This window comes from Colias philodice, chromosome 3, assembly GCF_061535455.1.
Source record: "Colias philodice isolate Cphi_HAF_F1 chromosome 3, ilColPhil1 Martin Lab GWU primary, whole genome shotgun sequence".
Taxonomy (NCBI): domain Eukaryota; kingdom Metazoa; phylum Arthropoda; class Insecta; order Lepidoptera; family Pieridae; genus Colias; species Colias philodice.
Genome location: NC_143088.1, coordinates 8,111,959 through 8,135,300, shown reverse-complemented (window position 1 = coordinate 8,135,300; position 23,342 = coordinate 8,111,959). Strand labels below are relative to the sequence as shown.

The 23,342-nt window shown below is 30.7% G+C and overlaps 1 protein-coding gene and 1 long non-coding RNA gene across 5 annotated transcripts in view; one reads left to right on the top strand and one right to left on the bottom strand.

Annotated features, from left to right (window-relative positions):
- The window catches only part of LOC149489811 (multiple C2 and transmembrane domain-containing protein-like), a 51,536-nt gene that overhangs the window by 14,658 nt on the left and 13,536 nt on the right, over nt 1–23,342 (top strand). For 2 of the 4 annotated variants that reach the window (XM_089714591.1, XM_089714590.1), the window contains exons 2-3: nt 14,913–15,045; nt 16,023–16,156. In XM_089714591.1, coding sequence (XP_089570717.1) covers nt 14,913–15,045; nt 16,023–16,156 — 267 coding nt within the window. Of the gene's footprint in view, nt 1–3,246; nt 3,456–3,838; nt 4,180–14,912; nt 15,046–16,022; nt 16,157–23,342 lie in introns of those variants that run through there. The other 2 variants (XM_089714592.1, XM_089714588.1) reach the window with 2 other exon arrangements.
- On the bottom strand, nt 8,656–9,871 carry LOC149489812 (uncharacterized). The gene is made up of 3 exons (XR_016318394.1): nt 9,544–9,871; nt 9,356–9,435; nt 8,656–9,281 (listed from the first exon to the last, which is right to left on the bottom strand). It is a non-coding gene; the product is annotated as an uncharacterized LOC149489812 (long non-coding RNA).

Genomic DNA, 23,342 nt, shown 5'->3' with positions numbered 1-23,342 from the left:
AAACACGTCTTCACCAAACAACAGCTCATGCGTACCCGAGGTGCGGGGTGATAGGAGCTCCTATTTAAATCATTAATTCGTAGTCACGACTCTGGGAAGTGAGGTTTTTTGAAAATGGGGCATCTATTCCCGTGCGGCATCTATCCCACTTTTACCCTATATAATATTAGAGCTTCATGATTTCATAGTATGGCAAAAAGTGGCCTGTGACCTAAAACTGCGCAGGCGGATTTTTTGCACCTATCACTTTGTTTATGATCATCAACGTCATGGAAAGTCGTCATCGCTATTAATCTGAAGACGTAGGTTTGCATGTTTAATTTGAATTTTTGAATGCTATTAATAAAACTTTCTAATTCAATATATTTATATGTGTATATTTAACAAATTCCTAATAATCTAAAACTTATATACTTACCTAATGAAACCAGGTTCAATATCATGATTTGAAACTTTAAGGTCATAAGATCTTAAAATGTAATTAACAAACTGATAGGTACTGAACCTTGTTTTGATAACATATTATAAGCTTATTGCTATGTTATAATCTAACCTTGCAATCATTTGTAATATATATCTAGTAAATAGCCTTCAATATATGCTTCCATTTCATCCAGAATCTACTCCAGACATTGTTATACAATTTTGCGTTTTTTTTTTTTAAATTCCGTTCGTTTGATTTGCATAGTTATCTAGGTAGATTCTACACAATAACAAATAACATATAAAAACGGTATAAAAACAACTGAAAACATTATTCTAACATACCCAAATATTGTTTTTTAAATTAGTAGGTATGTAATGTTCTAATCACAGCACAAAAATAAATTCATTTTCATTGTGTTTTTGACTATTCGACATATACCTACTTGGTTGCGTCCACAGTTGCGTCCTTATTATGTAGGTAGTTATGTCCTCAAATGTTCAATACAGTATTAGCCTGAAAATGATAGAACTGATTTCAATTTCACTGATTTTTATTAGGTTAATATTTAGCTATAAAAGATATTATTTATAAATTATAAGAATACCTGTGAAATTCATATCACCTACAGGGTCTACGAACAGTAGATATATAAATGTACCCAAGTGTCACAACCTCAGTTTCCAACATTTTTTTTAATGTTTTACTATCGGTATTTTTTAAAGCTTTTATGTACATATATGTATATTATATACTAGGTACCTAAATTACTAAAATGACCTTTCTTCCAATACTCTTACTAAATTGAGGTCGTATAGATTCAAACCGTGAATTCCGTTATATTACGGTTTTTCGAAAAATATACCTACACGTGTACTAGTAAGTACTTATATTTCAAACTCTCATACAATTTATATTTCAAGCTTTTATAGGTAGTAAAAGAATAAGAAATATTTAGTTATCTGTGCTAAAAGAGCTTTGAGAGAAATGTTGCGTTTAATAAAATTCTGCACACGTTCCTTATTGTACTAAATTTCTGATTTTAAAAATGCAGTGCTTTTTATACTGTTCTATTCTTAATATTTTTTTTAAATCATGCTTTTTTATTTTTAAGCACAGGCAGTATAATTCATACTTTGAAAATACAATACTAATAACCTATTATTTAGCTTAATCTATCGTTAAGTAAACATATACCTATATGATATAGGTAATATGTTCTGACGAAAAGGTAAATAACAACATGATAAACAAGAATAATATAACATAAATTATGTACCGCTCTCGGGGGCGGATAAGGTTCGCTAAACTTAATGAATGGTAAAATTATCGTCCAACACAAAAACAGGAAACGTTGGTTGAATCTGTCAAATTAGTTTCAAGAATTAGGTTTTTTACACTGTAAAATGATATGTAATGACTTAAATGAGATTTGTTTTCCTCTTTTTAAAACCAAGCGTTCACTCGTGCTAACTTGATATACCTATAACCAATAACAATTATTATAACAGCTATTATAGAACTGCCACATTCGAAAAAAAAGTTTTACTAAGTTTATGGAAAACAAAAAGATATCTATGAAATTAAATAATGTAAATTTAAACTTAATAAGCTACAGGTAGGTATATTAATGTAATATAAATTGACGGAATATTACTTGTAGCTTCAAAAGGTCACTTTCGGAGAATTTTTCCATGATGACCTTATGGTTTATACCACAGGTTTATACCTAATATAGATACTTATGATATGTTTCTTTATTGTTTAATGAAGGATTCCGGATCTTTCATAATTTGGATACCTACTCCTGCTAAGAGGATTAAATTTATAAATGCCGAGAATTTTAATAAAATAGTGACAAAGGAAAGTTTTTATTCTACTCACACTATCACTTTTTTCATAATTATTAATTTAAATAAGATAAAATACGGTCTACATAAAAGCAGAAAAGCTGTTCATACGCTATTCTAAATCTATTATTCTAATTGCAGTGTGTAAATTAAAATTTTCGCAAGATATTTCACATAACTATATAAAATTAACAATGTAGCCACATTAACGTTTGAAGGGGCCATGAAAATATTTAAGCGATTAGAATAATTGATAAGTTTTAATAATTATCTTTGTAAGTTAATACATACATATACGCCATAAATATTGTTTAATCGTTCCTTGATAATTTAAACAGTATCAAATCTGAAATGTGATTAAAGTGACAAAGTAATTTCCCGTCTATTTTCAAGGGGTACAACACAGTTCAATTAAACATTTACTTATCTTTAAGTTTTTTAAATTGTAGCAGTAAAATAGTTGCCATTTGTATAAAGGGGAAAAGTGATGATGCTAGACGACCTATACAGCCCTTTCATTTTCCACACTGGAATTAATAAAACGTATAGACATCATGGTAACCCCCCAGGAACCCCTACAGGCTACAACCACCCACAATCTCTGTCTATGATTTGCCAAGAAGGCGGTCCAAAAAAAACAATATTTAATAGTATCTGACCTAATGGATATATGTCGCAGGCAAAAACAGGCAAACACGAAGAGGATGTAGATGAAAGTGACGTAAATTCGTATAAAATGTGACAAATTTATGAAATTTTACGAGCTTCGCAAGAGCTCACCTTTTTGTAGAAAAACATGAATTATAATTTATAAGAGCATAACATAGCAATTATCAAAACACCTTATAAGTCATGGTAACATTTAAACTTTGTGTTGTGACGTAAAAAATGATAATTAATGCGATTACGTTACACTTTACAAATCATTTCAATATGTATGACAGCAAACATGTAGAAACAGAACATTGTGGGCATTAAGTCCGAAATAGAGTGACATGTTTTTTGTTACATTACCCAGACGTATCCTTACAATGTAAACATTTGCCTCTAGTGACGTATGAGTGTTTCCTTGGTTCGTAAAAATGCAAAATACCGCAAGGTGGTTTTCCCTTGGCCGTCCAGCGTGGTCTGACTAAGTCAGTCAATTGTGTACCTCCGCAACGTTCGTCCATCCGACAGAGGTATGTGCGCTATATTAATTTTAATCGATATTTAACGATATGGTCGTTATATTAATATACAGCGTTGATATTGGTATAGGTATCATTCATTATCTATTCTAATAATTATTAAGAGATTTATATATTTAGCAGACAAACCGGTCGCTCTGTAGTCTTCCGGTAAAAAAATTTCGTGTGGTTAAAGTTTTTGTTGCTACTAAGATTTTAGAATGATTATAAATATTGAATAAACAAGACGTTCAATCAACTTGAACATAGATATTTTTAAAATATAAATTCATGTTTTTGAGTTTTTATCGATAGAAATAAAGACTTATTTGCAAGCGGCAATAATGTAAAATTGTGTTTGTGTTTTGTAATTAAATATAAAAATTGAAGTGATGTCGTTTATGAGAAAGATGTCGTTTCGCACGAAAGTCCAAGTGGAAGTTTCGCCTGCGCAAACAGAACCAATAACGGATGTTTGTAAACAAAGCGGTGAAATTGTCACTTGTCCGGCCGAGCCGGTGCCCTTGCTCGAACCTACGGAAACGTCGCGGTCGTCAGGGACTGATGAAACTGATGAAACGGACGCACCAGACCAGCAAATCACCTTCGAAATTCTGACGCAAAATAACAAAAATAACGAACGTTCTGAGGGGTTTTCTATTGACGCGGATCTTACAACTGACTCACAAAATGTTATAAATCAACCCGAATTGACGACAAACTTAGAATCAATAGAGTGAGTAAATACACAGTAAATATCCACGTATTTGGTGGTTCTTCCTTTTTTTTTAATTCAATTAAAACACGCACATTAATCTACAAAGAATAACGTATTTTATTGAACATTTTGAGACAAATAGTTTGACTCCTTTTTTTTCGTTTTAATATATCAATAACCAGTAAAGTAAACATTTATTTTGCTTCCTGATAGTATATTTAAGCAGTGGTTATTAAGTAAAGCGGAAATTATATAGGTAGTTCGGTATCTTACTCAGTTACGATATATTTTAAACTCTTAGGTACTTTATCCTTCATAGAAAGAATGTTTAATACCTGGAATTATTAATACCAGTAAAATTAACAAAGTTCATGATAAAAATTCTTACATGCATTATTTTTGTTATTTGTAAAAAAAGTTGGAAAAAGTGAAAAAGTAAAAAAAAAAATTAGGAAACTTTTTAAAGTCGATCTGTTTAAAAAAAATATGCACATTTATCTACTAACTTAATTAACAATGGAGCTTAATATTGTCCATATTTTTCATATTATCTAAGTATTAAATAGGAATAACGTAATAAATTACCGATCTTTAAAAAATGTGAGTCCAAACGGCTATCAACGTCATAGAATAAAAAAAACTCTTTATACGCTTTATTGGCAGATACTTACTAAATACGTAAGAGGAAATCGTTAAATTTCAGCATTTGTATATATATACCTATATATACAGGGTGTAATCGTTAAGTGTGCACAAGCGATTATTCCGTAACTATTGCAGATATCAAAAAACTTTAAACTGATATCGAAAGTACTTAACCTAATGAGTAAAATGGCCATAATAATTTTTTAAAAATAAAACGAGAAATATCCAAAAATGTTACATTACACGCTCCCATACATTTTATTTCTCATACATTTTGTATTTATAGCAGATTTTCGAAGTGATGTCCTCATTGTGCAATACAATGAGGAGCTCTATTTACAGTTTCTAAATGAACTTCCCTTCAAATTTGCGAAGTAAATAAAGCAGAAAACCAAAACAAGAAAGAAAAAGCTAAAATCTTTCATATTAAATGTACATGGGATATTCGTATCTCATACTAAATGTATGGGAGGGTTTCAAGTTAATTTTTTAGATATTTCTCGTTTCATTAAAAAAAAATATTATGGCCATTTTACTCATTAGGTTATGTACTTACGATATCAGTTTAAAGTTTTTTGATATCTGTAATAGTTACGGAATAATCGCCTGTGCACACTTAACGATTACACCCTGTATATTTAATAAGACCCAAATCTTATAGATACATAGAATTTAGAAACTAAACATAGTATGACGTTAATAGTGCTATAGGTATTATTTGGAGACGAAAAAGTATTGCGCCACATTATTTTTAAAGCCACTACAAATACCTATATACTTACTATTAAGGGCCTGTCTCAAAATTATAATAAAATTTTGAAGGTTATTGGTACATGAATATCACTTCAGAGCTGTTTATCTCTCGTTCTGCTATGACATGACATTGATTAATTATCTACTCAAACACTTATCAATCAAGGAGCTTTAAAAAAGATAAACAAATACGATACACGTGATAACAACTTTGTTTTTAATTTTATGTTAAATGTGAATTACGTTAAACTCCATGGTTTTCACAAAAAAAAATATCTTTCCTAATTAGATTTTCATGTAACCTATTCATTAAAATTATTATGTAAAAAACGATTCCCACGAAAACAATTCGACGAATTATATTTTGTAAGTCCATTATATACACGTGTTAGTGAAAATGCTTGTAATTAGGTCTTTAAACCAAAAAATTTAAAGATAAAAAATTTACACAATTCGATTTGAAAAATTTATACTAATATAATAAAGCTGAATAGTTTGTTTGACTGAACGCGCTAATCACAGGAGCTACTGGTATCCGATTTGAAAAATTATTTAGTTGTTAGATAACCTATTTTTCGAGGAACAAGTTAAACAAACTCGAGGTTAAACTCAAACTCAAACATTTATTTATTCAATAAGACTTCTTATAAAAGCACTTTTGAATTTACCACCGATTCGGAAAGTATCTATGGAGAACATTGAGGTATTATTACTGCGTATAGAGAGGACACCACGAACAAAATCTGTGTGACAAGCGCGGCGGCGCTAGGCGGCTAGTGAGTCATACACTTTGTAGATATTCTGCCTCTTATTACTTATAAATTAAAACCAATCAATGTAACAAATACATATTGTTTATCTTATAAAAAAATATGAATAAATTTATCAATTAAAACCAATCAATGTAACAAAAAAAATTGGTTTGAGACGATTGACTCTAACTCTTGTTACAAATAGTGTAGTAGTGATGTACTCTCTAGTACGTAGTACATAGTAACTCAATGATGGAGAAGGACCGGCAAGAAACTCCATAGTCGCTCTTTAAAAATCATGTCAATATGTATTACAATTTAATTTAGTGAGTAGGAAATTTAAAATAAATTGAAGATTTTCTTGGATTTCATATATGTTAAAGAAAATAAAAAACATCTTCATAGATACAATCATAACTCCTAAAAACTTTAAGATAAATCTGTATAGTTCTATAGAAAAAGCTTATTACGAAAAGTAGCTGCATCGAAATAAAGTTCTCTTTATACTTTGGTTGAAAGCATCATTATAAACTGGTAAAGAGCACTTTAAATCCGTATTGTTCTTATGATTTTTTGTCAAGTTAATGAATGTTCACAAATGTAGAGTTACTGTGACATGACATGGACATGACTTTTACAAGCAATATGACCTTTTAAAGTACATTTTATTTTTCTTTGTGAAAGGATGTCACCGTGTATGATTCAAAATTGAAATTTTTAGTCTTCCGTCGCATAGTGTTAGTGTTATTTGGAAAAATCATACCAACACTAACATCGATGTGAAAATTTGAATAAGATTCATAATTTAGTCTTTCTATAAAAGTGAATTTATTTATTTATTTTTATTTATCTATTTATTTACATCACATAGAACTTACTATCATTACAGACACATAACACTAATGTTAGCGTAATGAGATAAATAAAGCCATGTGACCTCTAGAATAGGCATGACGACAGTATCAATAAATAATCGAATTAGTGTTTTTAAGGGAAAATATATAATAAATAAATTAAAAATAGTGACTTAGAAATATTTAAAACATTAAGATTAATGAGATTATCAATAAAATAAAACATTGAAATTCTGCAGTCGGCCATTTTGACTGAAACACGCGTGACGTCAAGCCTATGTAAACAACTTCACGTCAGGTGTGTTTCGTTGCTAAGAATATGCTGAGAATACGTATTTTTATTTATTTTCTATTATTTCACGTATGCTTTATCGACTCAGAACAGAAATATAATTGCAAATTCGCAAATACGTGGTTCCGCGCGAGCTTTATACAATCATTTCTTATTATTTTCTCGGTTGGAACAATTACTAATACTTTTTTGGGCATTATTTTATGTGGATTCACACTGCAATACTGCACACCACTTATAAACTTTGAAATTCGTTTCTATAACACATATTAATTAAATAATTTGTTCATTTTCTTCGATAAGCGTACAGATAATGACGTATTTACTATAGAGTGACGTTACGCCTACGCCATGACACCTGCGAGCTGTTTTAGCACAGTTAATAAATATTTTTTGAAAAATGGCTTTTATCTTCGTTAAATTTAAGTATATGACCGAAATAAAGGGTTTTTCTTGTATAGTAAACGTATGCGCACATTATGACTACAGACCCAAGTTCTTATAAACAATCACGGACAAAGGTTACAGAAACCTGTGAATATCTGTAGGTAGATCGAATCTAAAGACGATTAAGAAGGCGGAAATTTTCGGCACTTAAGACGATACACAAAAAAAAATCCACTGCTTGGCGGGCGGAGTCTAATAGCTCGCTATCGCGAACGCGGGTGTGCGCGAAGTCATTCTTGCAAACTCGCCGCGCTGCCGCTGGCCGACTCGGGACAAACATGTATGGAGTCGTCATACAGTTATAATATTCTTATACATATATTTAATTGTTGATTTATTGGTTTTATTTTCTTGCTTATAAACAAATAATCTTCTTTTTAACAACTACTTAGACATTATTAATAATTATTATTATTTCGTAATGTTTACTTTATTACAAAATAATACAGGTTATAAATAATCTTTAAAATAACAAAAAATATTGTTACTCTGAAAAAATGAAATGGTACTCAATAACGCGGACTACTGAATGGATTTAGATTTTAGATAGAATTTGATGCTGACGTAGATATTACGTCATGCCCAGAAATGAAAGGTAATATTTCTGAAAGAAGTTATAAACCCTAATTCTTCTCAGTCAAAGTCAAGAGTGGAAGATATCACTAATACAGTAAAACTGATGCGAAATAAAAAAATTGTTTTAAAAAAACACACAAGATTTATTTTTTGCACTCTATTATAATTGTAATTATTCATTACAAATAATCAAAATAAAATAGCCAGAACAAAGTTACGCCCTGGTAGGGTAGGTAGGCAGGTACAGCAATGTGAGACGAACACTGGCTTATTTATACCAATAATAATGTATTATAAACATTTAATTAAGTTTACTTTCTAACAACAAAAATACATAATATTAGCTAATGTGAAAGCGAATCAACCAATCATCCCACAAAAATGAAATGTGCACACAAATATTCATCCAAATCGGTTCATGTCATTAGGAGGAGTGACTGCAGCGCCATCTTCCGGGCCCAATTGTGTTTCCAGATCACCCAGGAACTCAATTTAATATACTTACACAAAATTTTTCGAAATGAAAACTCACATTACTATGTAAATATGAATATAAACCTGTTTTATTACTAAACAATTTCCCGCACAGGTGTAGTAAGTATAAATGAAATAAATATCAACATCAAATTCTTTATACAACATACTTATCTACCACCTTCTAAGAAATGTAATTCTTGAAATTATTTCGTATTTTTTTTAAATATAATACTACTCCAATGAGCTCCTGTTCCATATTATGTCCACCATACTTCCACTAAGTTCACCATGATTTTTTATTTCTTTGCACTTTGTTGCTTTTTGCTAAAAATGGAATCATGCGATAAAACCAGTAGAGCTTTGATAACATACATTTTTGACTGAATAAAGGTACTTACGAAGGAGTGGATTCACATTGTGAACAATCAGTGGGTTTATTTTCCTTCTGGATTCCGGATTTCTGAACAGATTATTTATGCTATAAATGAAAAAATCTTACACATTCGTTATGTACTTAAAACAGGGGTACATATCAAACATCGTCTATAATACAATTATCATCAAATTTAAAATAAAACCAACTTACTTCATTAATTTGTTCCAATTGTAAGCATTCTTTTTCCTCCAACATTTATGTTTCTTCTTCTTATTTTCTTTATTGTCCCCATTTGTCTCATTTTGTCTTATCGTGTTGTCACCCTTGTTTACGATTGCGCGAGCGACACAAGTTCCCCGTGTGACGGCCGTAGCGGGAATGACTCGTGCAGCGATCGGGGTAGGAAGGTACAGGGCGGCTCTCGCTATATTGGCTGGTCGCGCGCTAATTTCAAGTATTTCTTGTTTATTTCAAAACCATCGCATATTTCAAAATTCTAACACGGTAGACGTATAGGTTGTATATTTTATAGTTAATATCCAAAGAGTCGTAACTTTACGTTTGTTATTTTGAAGATGCCAGAGATTGAAAAAAAATTACAATGCTAACTTTGTATTTTTTTTCTATCGAGAAAATATCATGGAATCATGTTTCTAAAACGGTAGACGTATTGTGTTACTATTGAACTTTCTTGTCAAGAATTTTCATCACGACAACTTTAATAATATAAAAATTACGAAGGTTTGAAAAGGGCCGTAAATGTTAGAAAAATTAATTCATCACCTTAAAACTGAATCAATCTTAATTACGTACCTGCGTAATATCACCGAATGACGTAGCAGGCTCCTTTTACAAGGATTATTTTTCACCATTTATAGAGTTTAAAAATGCTCTATTGACCTTCCGCCTTCCGAATATTATGCGCCCATATTCAATGAATCCATGAAATGGAGAAATTGCCAAAATATTTACGAGTTTATAACTACCTAGGCCTCAAACGAATATTTAATCCAACATTAAATCGAACGACCTCAATAGTTCAACTTATATTTTGATAATAGTTCAAGTTATACATTAATAATTTAATACCTTATTAATATTCTATTTTGAAAAATAAGAGTAAGAAAGACCTAGTTACGTTTGCTTAAAATATTTAATGTTAAATGGAGAATGTTCACTAATTTTGATTATTAGCACTCCATATTCTCTGTCAAAAATAAATAATACTAGTGAAAAAATTACTTCGATACGTCAATTAGTTTCCGATTTAGAAGTAAAAGAAGTTGTAAACGCCCGGTGATGGTGTGACGTCACACTACAACACGCTCAATCTGGCTCACTCAGTCCGCTAGCGATCGCGCGCCCGTGCCGTCGAAATTATAATTAAATACTTTTAAAAATGTCCAATCCAAATACCAGAAAATCATGTGTTGTTCCTAAATGTAAAAATACAACTACCAATTCGCCGGATAAGTTGTTTTTTATAGTTGCAAAGGACGTAAGCTACATACATATTATAATATTTTGAGAACATTGCAGCTGTTTTGCGTTATCCTTTGTTTTCTATACAAGTTTTAATATACAGTTTATATTTACTTGTATATATTGTTTTGTTTTTATTTACTTGTATACTAGACTGTGCTTCTGCTCTGCTCGTATGGGCTAAGTATAGGTAGATGGCTAGTAAGATTTTTTCTTGTTTTAAGTTGAGAATGATATGGAGAACTATACTAAAATATAAGTTGGTCGGGGGAAGAATTAAACAAAAACAGGGTATATATATTTATATAATATATTACTTATTATTATCGCAGATAAAACCAAAACTAAAAGTAATTACACAAAATGCTCTGACAAATATCTTGCAAATGTTTTAATATAATTGTTTATGAAAAAAAAATCATAATAAGTATTACCATGTCAAGTAGAAAACGTAAAAGTGTGAAAATTAGAGCTAACTTGGTGATTTTTTTTTATCGAGTAAATTTTAATATTTTATGTTTTTGATTAAACAGAATCGTTGAACATATCATCTAGTTTGATATATATTTTATTTTTTAGATTTGGTCTTGAATATTACACGTATCATCCAATAGAAGATTGGTAATTTTGCTTTATACAAACCGCGCGGGGACGCGGCCGCGCGGTGCGTTGTGACGTGACGTCACAAGCGGTCACGTGACTATTAGCGGGACTCGATATTTTTCGAAACTTTGAATGCGTATAAAATCAAAACTACTTGGTATTTTTGACTACGACAAAAACTAGTGTATTTGTATACATACAGGCTTTACTGAGACACAATTTCAAGGGATTTGGCATACCTAGTAACATTCTTCATTATTAGGTAGGTACATATTAATTCAGTTTTTGGGTCATTCAATAAATTTCAGTGACCTGAGCATTTAAGTAAATCACAAATGCCATCAACGTGTAATTAAACGGTGTAATTACAGCAATGAAATATGTAATGATGATTATTGACATTGTTTTTAACATATATGGAGCTTACATGCATACCTGCAAGTGCAACCTTTTACCTTCACAGCTTATTTATTTGTTTTACACGGTATTGTTCATTGTAACAACCCAAACTCTATTATGCATGGACTGTCACTGGTCGAGGATACAAAGGGATCAAATGATAACCTCGCTTAAGGATATTGTATTGTTGTGTAATGTGGTGCATATTAAAGATAGACTTTGAATTACAAATCTTGCCTTGCATAACATTATATGGTGCATATTGCGATCACATTAACGAAACTTTCCATATAATAGGCCTAATAAACAACAATAGGAACTCATAGATTAGACCAGTTTATCGTATGGGACAAACACGAATTTAGCTCATAGTAATTACTAATTAGTAATAATTAAATAATAAATCATGCATCAAAGGGATGCGCCTTTGATGCATGATTTATTATGCAACATCATTTACACGCCGATAAATAAAGAACCGAACGGTATCAATGTGAAGTGAACATAAGAGTTTATTAACCTTCACTTTTTACGACGTATAAAAAAGTGAAGTAAGAGAAATGATATTAAAATTACTATTGATGAATCGAGTGACACGCCACCGTTCATTTGAGCTTCCTATTATTGTTATTAAATTAACAGTTTCACAGTCTGATTTTTGTATGATAAAGCTTAAACGCATCATGGAAGATGGCACAAAAAGCAATGACCGGATAAGAGAGGCCGTTCGGCTTGTCCATGAGCCACAAAGGTCATGGTGCCGCACACTGCGCCGGCATATTGAGTGCGGCATGCTCGCTTGTTCGAGGAAATGACAATGAAACACGATATACAGACCCTTTCTTTTCTCATTGTTACATCGAATTCGCGTCTTCCTCCTCGATAAATTGGCATTAAAACCATATACAGATGATAATTTGTGGACAGAAATGCATTTTTAAAAAATAAATGCTTATTAAAAGAATTGTCTTACATGAGAACAAGTTTGTCTGCTTTGGAAAGAGTTATCGCATTTCAAATTTTTCCTTCTCCATTGAGCATCGCATAACTTGTGAAGGCTTCAGGGAAAACATCGATACATTAAAATTCACCACACATATGTATCGTGAAGAAAATCAAATCATTACCATGTAAATAATAAGATAAAACCGTCGGTGGTTGCATGTATTAGTATTCGTTAGCCGCACTTGGTCAAACAGCCTTAAACGTCGTTTAAACGCTTGAAGCGTTTAAAATGAAGATCGAATTTCAGATGCTCATTTGATCATAAATTCTTGGTTTATATTTTTTTTCTACTCATACTTACCTATATCAACTATTTTTAAAACTATTGTTTATTAAAATATTAAACCCTTGATTTCTTCAGATCAATACAGCGAACTCAAAATTATCATAGAACGTTAATCGATTTTAAATGTTATTTGTATATCGACATCAAGAAAATTAATTACGTTTAAGATACATGATAAATCACATGTATTTTATTTTTTACCTCTAAATGTTACGATTTATGTTTGTGCTTTAATAAATGTTTATATTATGCGTTGAATTAGTAAACTGCATAACATATTACCTACTATAAAAAATAGCATTATGAACATCGAGATATATGTACTACGTACGTAGTACATATATCTCGATGATTATGAATTATATTTATTTTTTGATACTTTATATTTTAGTTTCCGTATTTTAGATAATTATGTTTCATTTAAAAATCTCAGTTTCTCATGGTTTTGTCTTCAATTGGAAAACTACCCACATACATACTTATATAAATAAATACTAAATAGTTTATAAAGCAAAGATAAAACATTTGCATGCCATAAAACCAAAAATATCAAATTCAAATACTAAATTATAGTTTACAAAATAGAAGTCGACTGACCTCGACTAGTCAAATTAAGAATCAAGTTATCCTTAGATTGCACCAAATATACGTCGCATATGTTATATTCAAAGTATTTACGAAACAGTGCCAAAATGTTCGATCGATTTACATTAATTAGAATTGGTGTTGATGCTAGCAGATTAATAAAATATTGAATTATATTCACAGATGTGGGCATTATCTGCCTATGAAATATAGAAAATAGTTCTACACTATATAAATTCTAAAGATTTTTTAATGTTTTTTTTTTTTATAAAGTAAATAGTAACGTGTAAACACATACAACCTTTTAAGTGGTTTATTACATGAGATATGGTGTTGCGTTAAATACTGACGTAGTTTTAGTTATAAAATCGGACGTCATTACTAGTATAGGCGTAGAACTTACGTTGCAACTGAAACATGTATAAATTGGAAAAATAACATATATATTTCTTACTTCTTTCTTATCGTCGTAAGCGATATATCTATACATTCATTTGATACGATTTAATGGAAAAACTTCTTGAGTGATGAAACAAATTTCAAAAAAAATTAGAAAACTATGTTTGGCAAATAAGTTCGTTTTAACCGAGTCATACGTGATAGAGCCTGTCATGGCGGGAACACTTGTAGAATAATAAAAAAAATAAACGTATTTTAGCGATCGGAAAATTATAATAGACGTGCAATAAGTTTGTCATCGTGCAATAACGTAAATTAAAATAAAATGGTAATTAGGAAATGTTTTGGTAATAAACCGATACGATTACCATATTCTGTTTAAAAAAACTTGTTATTTTAATTAATCAAATTTTTATGCGGAATAAAACAGGTATCGCCTTGAACGGTGAACCCCGTCCAAAATGATTGGTGGTACGTACTTATTTGTGAGATTGGAATCAATGTGATTTAGCGTGGGCTCTTTTTTAATTTGGAAATACCTAATTTGCATTTTATATCTTCCACCATGAACTCTATAAGTTTGCTTATAGGTATGTACAGATTTAAATTGTAAGAGAATACAAGGAAAAACAGACTTCTAAAACATTAAGGACCTGTTTCACCCCTGGCTGAAAAGGTCCTTTATATTTAACTTGTCACATTTTAATGTAAATTTTATACATTAACACTCACATTATTTGTTAATATGACAGATAATAAAAAAAGAAAAAAATATCCCGAAGTTGTGAAACCGATTATAAAACTTTTGTTTTCTTTGTAGGTCAATTCCGATACCGGACGGCCTGGTGATGGACCCCTTATCGCCCATGGCGCTTGCAGTCCCAAGTCAAATTATGGACCGCTTTGGCAATGGGCTGACTTTGCTGAGAGATCACGGGAAGAAAGTTCAAAAGGTAAAATAGTACCCAGCTACGAAATTCTGATGAAACATGCCGATCTTTCGGCACTAGAAATTCCATGTTTTCTAAGTATCTATAGGCAACTTTAACACATTGGCACATTTTATTTTAATTTACGTTATTATAATTTTATTAATCTATCAAGAATCACAAAATTTTTACACGACGCAATAGTAAAAAGTCAGATAAGTTATCTATAACATCTTTCCCGAGATGCGCAAAGATTTCCTCATATCACCTATCATACTTATTACTTAACTTTATTGTAAATATTATATTTCATTTAAATTATGCAGATTAAAATTATTTATTTATATTATTATTAATAACCTATGTTTACTTTCTTAATAAGCGTTCAAAAAATCTTGCAAATAATTGGCGAGAACTATTGTTTTGATAGTGACCGGTTTAAAGAATATACGTATAATAGATATATCAAATACTAGCGGTCCGCCCTGGCTTCGCCCGTGGTACATAATATTTACGTTTTCTCTACATAAGAACCATCCTCGTACTTCAAGGAATATAATAAAAAAAGAATTATCGAAATCGGTTCAGCCGTTCTCGAGTTATGCGCTTACCAACACATTTTGCGATTCATTTTTATATATAAGAAGATTATCAAACACTCAATCCTCACTTGAATACCTACCAGTTATAATGCATATAAAATAATTTTAAATGATCTGAAAATCAATTCGACATTGTTTATAGAATTGAATTTAAAGACTTTGCGGTCATGACACTGTTGTATTAGGAATTAATTATTATTATTAATGCACAAATAAGTATACATATTAATAATAATATTTTATTCATAACCTGCTAGATTGTGCCAATAGCATCAATAACGAAACAAGAACCATATTTGCATATTAATTTTTCTTTGTCACTAAACAAAGGAGACTTTCGTATACATAATGTAGGGTAAAATTGTATATTAATAATTTCAAAGGTTGTTTTAATTTCAGTATCTGTTGAAAAATAGAAAGTTTGAAGTTCTCAAGAAATCATGGACGTCAATAGTAAATATTGTACTCGTGGAAGCGAAAGATTTACCTGACGGACCCGGTAGTAATTCCAACGGTCTTTATTGTAAATTCAAGTAAGTCACACATCATTATCATATATCATCATAATCTATATTATAGTCTATTTACACATAATGTACTCTTAGAAGTTTAATATTGATCACCCATTTGAGAAATAAAAAAAATTTCTGGCAAAATATTTAATATTTTTTTTAATTATTAAGTAGGTATATATTATACTACCTACAATAATGCTTACACAAAAAAAAATGTCTTACAATTTCAATTTTAAATACTATTTTTGGTTCCTGATACTGCAACAGTGGTAACTAATATAAAAAATACATAATAATTATATATGTCCGTATTTAAGCAAAAAGGAACCACCCAGCAAAGACGCACTTCTGAGATATCAAAGGATTTACAAAAACTTTTGCAGCTCGCTTAGATGAAGAAAAATTAAAATTTATTTTATTTAAATTCATTGATAAATTACTTATTTAAGTATGTGTGTATAAATTTGCTCTGAATACTCTTAAACTTTCTAGATAATTAAGAAAATGTGCATGTGGTTCCTTTTAACATTTATCAATTGATAGGTTTTCTCTTATACAAAAAGGAACCACAACCCAGGGATTTAATGATATAAATGAAACTATGTATTTATAATATCGCAATAAAGCTTTAATTAAAAAAATATATAAAATAATACTTATAGAGGACGTTTATTCGATGTTATCATCAAATTGCATTTTGAAATCCACCGTGTCTAGTCCATCTATGTGGTCTTCTATTGCATCATCACTAATGAGACCGTTATAAAAACTGTGCATCTTGTGGAATGAGATGTAATATGGACTGAATATCGCTAGAAGGTGAAGAAAGCTTCTCCAGAGGCATCGACGTATAAGGTTCTTCGTTATCTTCTGTAAAAAAAAAGCTTTAAATCAAAACAAAGCCGCGTGGCTTTTATACGTAGGTATATGGCGACAGCAAAATATTATTAGTTCTTATAAACATGCGCCATGTACAAAAAACTGGCTAAGTGCGAGTCGGACTCGCGCAACGAAGAGTTCTGTACCATTATCTATAAAAACGGCAAAAAAAAAATCACGGTTTATTGTATGGGAGCTTCTTAAATATTTATTTTATTCTATTTTTTGGTATTTGTTGTTACAGCGGCATCAGAAATACATCATATGAAAATTTCAACTGTCTTACTATCACGGTTCATGAGACAGAGGGACAGACAGACGGACAGCGGAGTCTTAGTAATAGGGTCTCGTTTTACCCTTTGGGTACGGAACCCTAAAAATCATACGCAACAGTGGCACTGTTGCGTATGATTTTTAGGGTTTTTTAGGGTTAAAAATTAAATAAACTTGTGACCCTAGCAAAAAATTAAATAAACTTGTGAAAATTTTGAATTTCGCAGGCTAGGGCCTTGTTCCGGTCAAAACAGTGGCCGCGCGAGTTTTAAAATCAAACAAATAATTATATGCACTCAATCATGTGGCTGAATGTACTGTACTGAATCTGAATCTAAACATATTTTACCAAAATAGTAGATAGGTACCTAGATCATCGACAGTTATTTTTTAAAACAGGGTTTAGTAGTTTCATCTCACAATGACAGATGAATCGTAACAAAATGACTCTTAATTCGACTCGCCTTCGTGAACAACAACATTGTCGTTAAAATACGTAAATCCACAGAGGATTCCTCTTGCACTTACTTAATGAACTATCTTCTTAAAATCACACCACAATCGGGAATGAATCAAAAGTGGATAAAGCGTACCTGCCATGCATTAAATAAAACTACTTACCCGTTGTATCTTCATTATTATCTTCGGTGTTCGTCTCCAATGCTTTTCTTACCAATTGCTTGCTTATTTTATTTATTACTAAACATTTTCACATTTAATTTTAAAGGTAATTAACAAAAACAATAGAACTTACTTCGCGGAGGAAAATAACACCGTCACGTATTCGAACTACTTCGTTGAATATGTCACCTATATTGATAGATGTTCGACGTTTTACTTTAAAAATTGGAGTTTTGCACTTTGAGCTATTTAAGTATTGAAATACGTTGTTTAAAGATGAGAAGCATTGTAACAAGTCAAGGCATTTGGTTCCATATAGCGATGATGGGTTTCAGGATGTTTTACAATATTTATTTATGCATAATAGAACCGAATGCTTGTGGTTTTATTTTGCAATAAAAAATTACATTTAAATTATGTATTTATTTTACGCATAACCATACCACAGAAACCTGGTTCCATTTTGTGTATTAAAAATAATTGTTATTAATAGAAATATGTGTAATGTATAATGGTACCAAGTAGGTGTGGATCTGTTTTGTATAAAATGACATGATAGTAATATCGTTTATTTGTTTGAACAAAGCAGTCCCGTGCTGCTGTGGTTCGGTTTTGCTTAATATGTAAGTATTCGTTGTTGCTGGTGGTTCCTTTCTGCTTTTAGTATACCTTGTTTCCAACGTAAAAATCATGTGGTTCTTGTTTGTATAAGAATTTAGACCACTTTTGAATGAGTATTCTTCAATAAAAGCAAAAAACGAAATTTGTCGAGTGGTTCCATTTTGCATAAATACGGACATATATTACTCATATATCCGGGTATGACTTATGAACAATTACCATAAGAAAATAAATATTGCCTTAAAAATATAACTGTAACCGTTTTTGTATAACTTTTAAATATAGAGTAAAAAATATTAGAGCCTCAGCATACCGCATGAAGAGTAAACCGAAACACGTGCTTGTAAAGATAAGATCACGCGTCAAATATTTAGTATTCTGATTTTAATTACTCATGAGATTTAATATATGTATTTCGTATATATTATAATTTATAAGCTAATTGAATGGACACATCTCTTTAATACTAAACTTAAATATAGTTCGTAGTTATACAGCATTTTGATGTATTTTGACTCATATTTTAAATTTTTCAACTAATAATTAAATTACTCTGTGAATTCGCCATAAGATAATTTACATAAACCTCACGGAAAAACTGTCAATCAATTGTACTTATAACTGAAGGTTGAGTTTTTGTCGTCTTTTGACTAAAACGGTAAAAAATTGCTTTTAAGTGGCTTGCAAATAATAGGTACTCAAAGGTATTTTGGCTGTCTAGAAAAAACTGGCAAACAGTGATTTGCACAACGTATATTAGTTTTGTATAAAAGCTTCATAATAAGATGATATAATAACTACACCACGTATAATACAAATAATGATCTAATTAGTAGTAAAAAATGTAATGTATAGTTATATAGAAAATTCGTTTAATTTTATTAATATATACTTACAAGAAGTTTTAATTATGCATAGATAATTGGCGATTAACTCCGAACCAACTATTTCTTGGATGAAATTTGATATAATATAATCAAAGAATATAATTATATAAAGTTTGTATCCTCTAGCAAGAAAAAATAAAACTTAATGAAACATCTATACATATAATAAAATCGTAGGAAAGTCAAAACTGTACATTGAATATTTTTTTAAAAGAATACATAATCCATGATCTATAATCGATATAGAAGCCAAAAATATAGTTTTTAGAATTTTTGTCTGTTTGTCTGTTTGTCTGTTTGTCTGTTTGTCTGTATGTTTGTCCGAGCTAATCTCGAAAAGTACTGCATAGATTGACTTCAAATTTTGCATGAATATTACTAACAGGTCGTGTGAGGTTTTTTTAAACATATTATCATGCTATCACCTCCGGGGGAGGAGCTGTGAACCTTTACTTTTCTTACGTATTCCGTGTACTACGACAGCGTACAATCTAAAGACTCATGTTTAAATGTTGTTTTTGAGTAAGCCATGCTATTATCTAGCTTTACACTATAAAAACTACGTCATTTACGTAATTTGGGCAGAGAAACTGTTTAATGAATCTTAGTACTATAAAGACAAATTTGATTCAGCGCCATCTATGAGATTTCGTAAAAATCAAATCAATTTACATGTTATCACTACTGAACACAATGTTAAAAATTAATAATTTAAATATAATTATGTTATTTATTTATTTAACTCTTTAACCCATAATAAATCTTCCCTTCCCTATAAGGTGCGCTTATATAATTCGTGTGAATATACTACATTTTTAAAAGTGAGGGTAGATGTATATTATTTTAAGTCAAACTAGACACCATTACAGTTAATCTAATATTGATTGTGTTCATTGGTTACATTTTTAAAAATCTTCGTGTTTTAATAATTCGATCACGAGGCGGGACTCTAATACAAAAAGGTTAGTTCGTTGATAATTATTATTCCTTCATCATTTACATGTTGTTAGTAAAAAATTCTTTGACTGTTAATACTTTTGTTCAGTATTTATCTGTATGATTATTGCTTGGTAATTAATATATTTTCATGTCGTATACCTAATTATAAACATAAGTGTGATGTGAAACTAGCTGGATTTATTTTTACACACTCACAGTCTTATATTTTGTGTTAATGTTAAAATAGTATTAATAGTGTAAATCATAATATTTTTTCAAAGTTAAAAATATTTCCTTTTTTCTGATGGTGTTGCCATCGAATTAAACCGCGCTGTCGTTTCGTTCACAAAAAGTCATGTTATTAGGACCGAATATGTATAGGTAAACCAGAATCTGATGGCAATTAGGGAAATCAAAATTTTGAGTGTGCAACCCTAGGGAAAATGGACTGAACGATCTTGATACTGCTTATTTTTTATTTTGTCCTCAATATCATTACTCACATTACATAAGTGAACAATAGGCTGTACTTAATAATGAGATATCCACTTAATATTATGTAGGTACATACTTACATGTATAATATACAATTATACAAATTACTTTTATACAGGTAATACATATTATTATTTACACAAACCTATATTTGTATATTCATTACCAGTATGCCATGTGAAAATATCGATATAATGATAATGTAGATCAAAACTGCTTATAATTTTTTAGAAAATAAAATAAAAATAAAATAAAACTATGTTTATTTTCGTAAGTATTAACAGACACACATTATAAAATTGACTTGGACAGCTTGGACTTGACGAATAGCCGTATTGGAAACTCCTGTAATAAGTTTTCATAAAATTATATTCTAATCAACAAACAATATTATAGTTACCTACATATAATATTTTTTAATTTATAGTATCAAAACGGGTAAGTCCAATTTACCAATAAAATCTTCAAAATTGAAAATTGTGATGTGTTTGACCCTTCTTCATCGAATGTTTTTCTATACACATTATAAACAACACCTCTTGCTTGTGATCGCAGCGGCTTTTTCGACATTTTCGAAGATTTTTTAGACAAAATCCTAAAAATTATTCATCAACTGCAAAAAAGACAAATAATTTGACATCCAATTTGATAGTTGTCAAATAAGTTGCCACATAAAAATCTTTTATTTCTTAAATATAAATATGCCATCAGATTCTGGTAGACCTATAGCCGCCTCAACTTACGGAAACGAGAGTAACCTGCGTTGTCTGTTAGTTATTGTATAGTCGAATTTAACGTTACATGGAAATTGGAATCTAAATATATGTATACCTACTTATATTAAATCTGTAGAGGTCAATTCTGCACATGAAATATATTTCCTAAATAACTATCACGAGGTGATTAGAGATCGACATCGACGTCAAAAATGTTTGTCCGTCTGTCTGTCTGTATAACCGTTATAGAAACAAAAACTACTCGACGGATTTAAACGAAACTTGGTACAATTATTTTTCATATTCGTGAGCAGAGCAGCAACTCCATTTTTAAGCTTTCGTCGCGTGTGCGTTCTTAATGCGTGTATCTTAATGGTTAAAGCTACACAGAAATCAAGTATGAAAGAAATGTTCTCCATATTATATAAAAAATATCTCCCGACATCATAAATGTCTATCTTTTATGGTTGAGCTTAGGAGTTCAAAGCTTTCTGATTATATTTGTCTACTAGCTGTCCCCGCGACTTCGTTCGCGTGGAATAGTGACTATGGGACCTATGACCATGGGCTCAGGGTGGGGCAACAATAAAAAATCATTTTTATTTTCATGCTCCCACTCCCGCGCCCACTCGCACTCCCACGCCATATGCCACGTTCAGTCCTAATCCCACGCCCACGCCCACTCCCCTTCACAATTAGTACCTACCAGATCAAAGCCAGGGTAAGCGCCCCACCCAGCCCCACCGTGGCTACGCCCATGCTGAATTACTACTTAACATACAATTATTGAGTAAATACGTACAACCATACTGTACTGTTGTACTACCATAAATAATTAAAAGAATTGTTATTAAAATTTCTTACTAAACTGAGCTAAAAAACTTACGTACCAAATTATTAAAGAAAATCAAGAAATGAAATGCCTAACCTATACCAAATAGTTACTACATATTATTGTAATTAAAAATTATGATTAGTATATAATATCGAAAATAAAAAAAGAAATGCCTAACTAATTCTACGTAAAATTTCTTTTAAATTATGTCATATTATTTTTTAGGAACCAGGGGGGGAGAGGAGCAAATTCTATTTCCTTCCTTTCTTAAACGGATGTTTTTAATAATCTATGGTGTAGCCAGTAGCCACTGATCAGCTTAATCGATACTCAGTTTTTATCAAATCCAGAAACAAATCCAAATTAGATCTTTCCTGTCTCACGCACGTAACTAAAGGCTGAAGAGAGAGAGAGCACGTAACTAAACCGTTGAGACGAAGAAAAGTGTATAGAAAAAGGAATAAATAATTTCATAAACTTCCCGACGATCTTTAAAAATAAATTATAACTTTCATTTTTTTCATTCCCACTTTTACCCCTATGTAGGTATAATAAGTGGATGAACCAATTTTGATACACTTTATCTAAGAACCAGCGTCGGAAAATATTCTGCCTAACAAAAAAAACCGCATCTAATTCGGTTTACCTGTTAGCCAGCTACGGTGCCATAGACAGACACACACACACACACAGAAATACATAGCGGTCAAACACATAACACCAGTCTTTTTGCGTCGGGGGTTAAAAATATAATACGACATAATTTAAAGGACATTTTATGTGGAAAATTTACCTATACACCAGGGTAGATAATTTTTGAAACAAAAAAAAATCGCAGTAGGATGAAACCCATTAGAAAAGGATATGATAAAAATGTAAGGAAAAATAAATTACGGTCAATCGGAGTTCGGGAAGTGCTAGGGGGGGAGCTTTTAAGA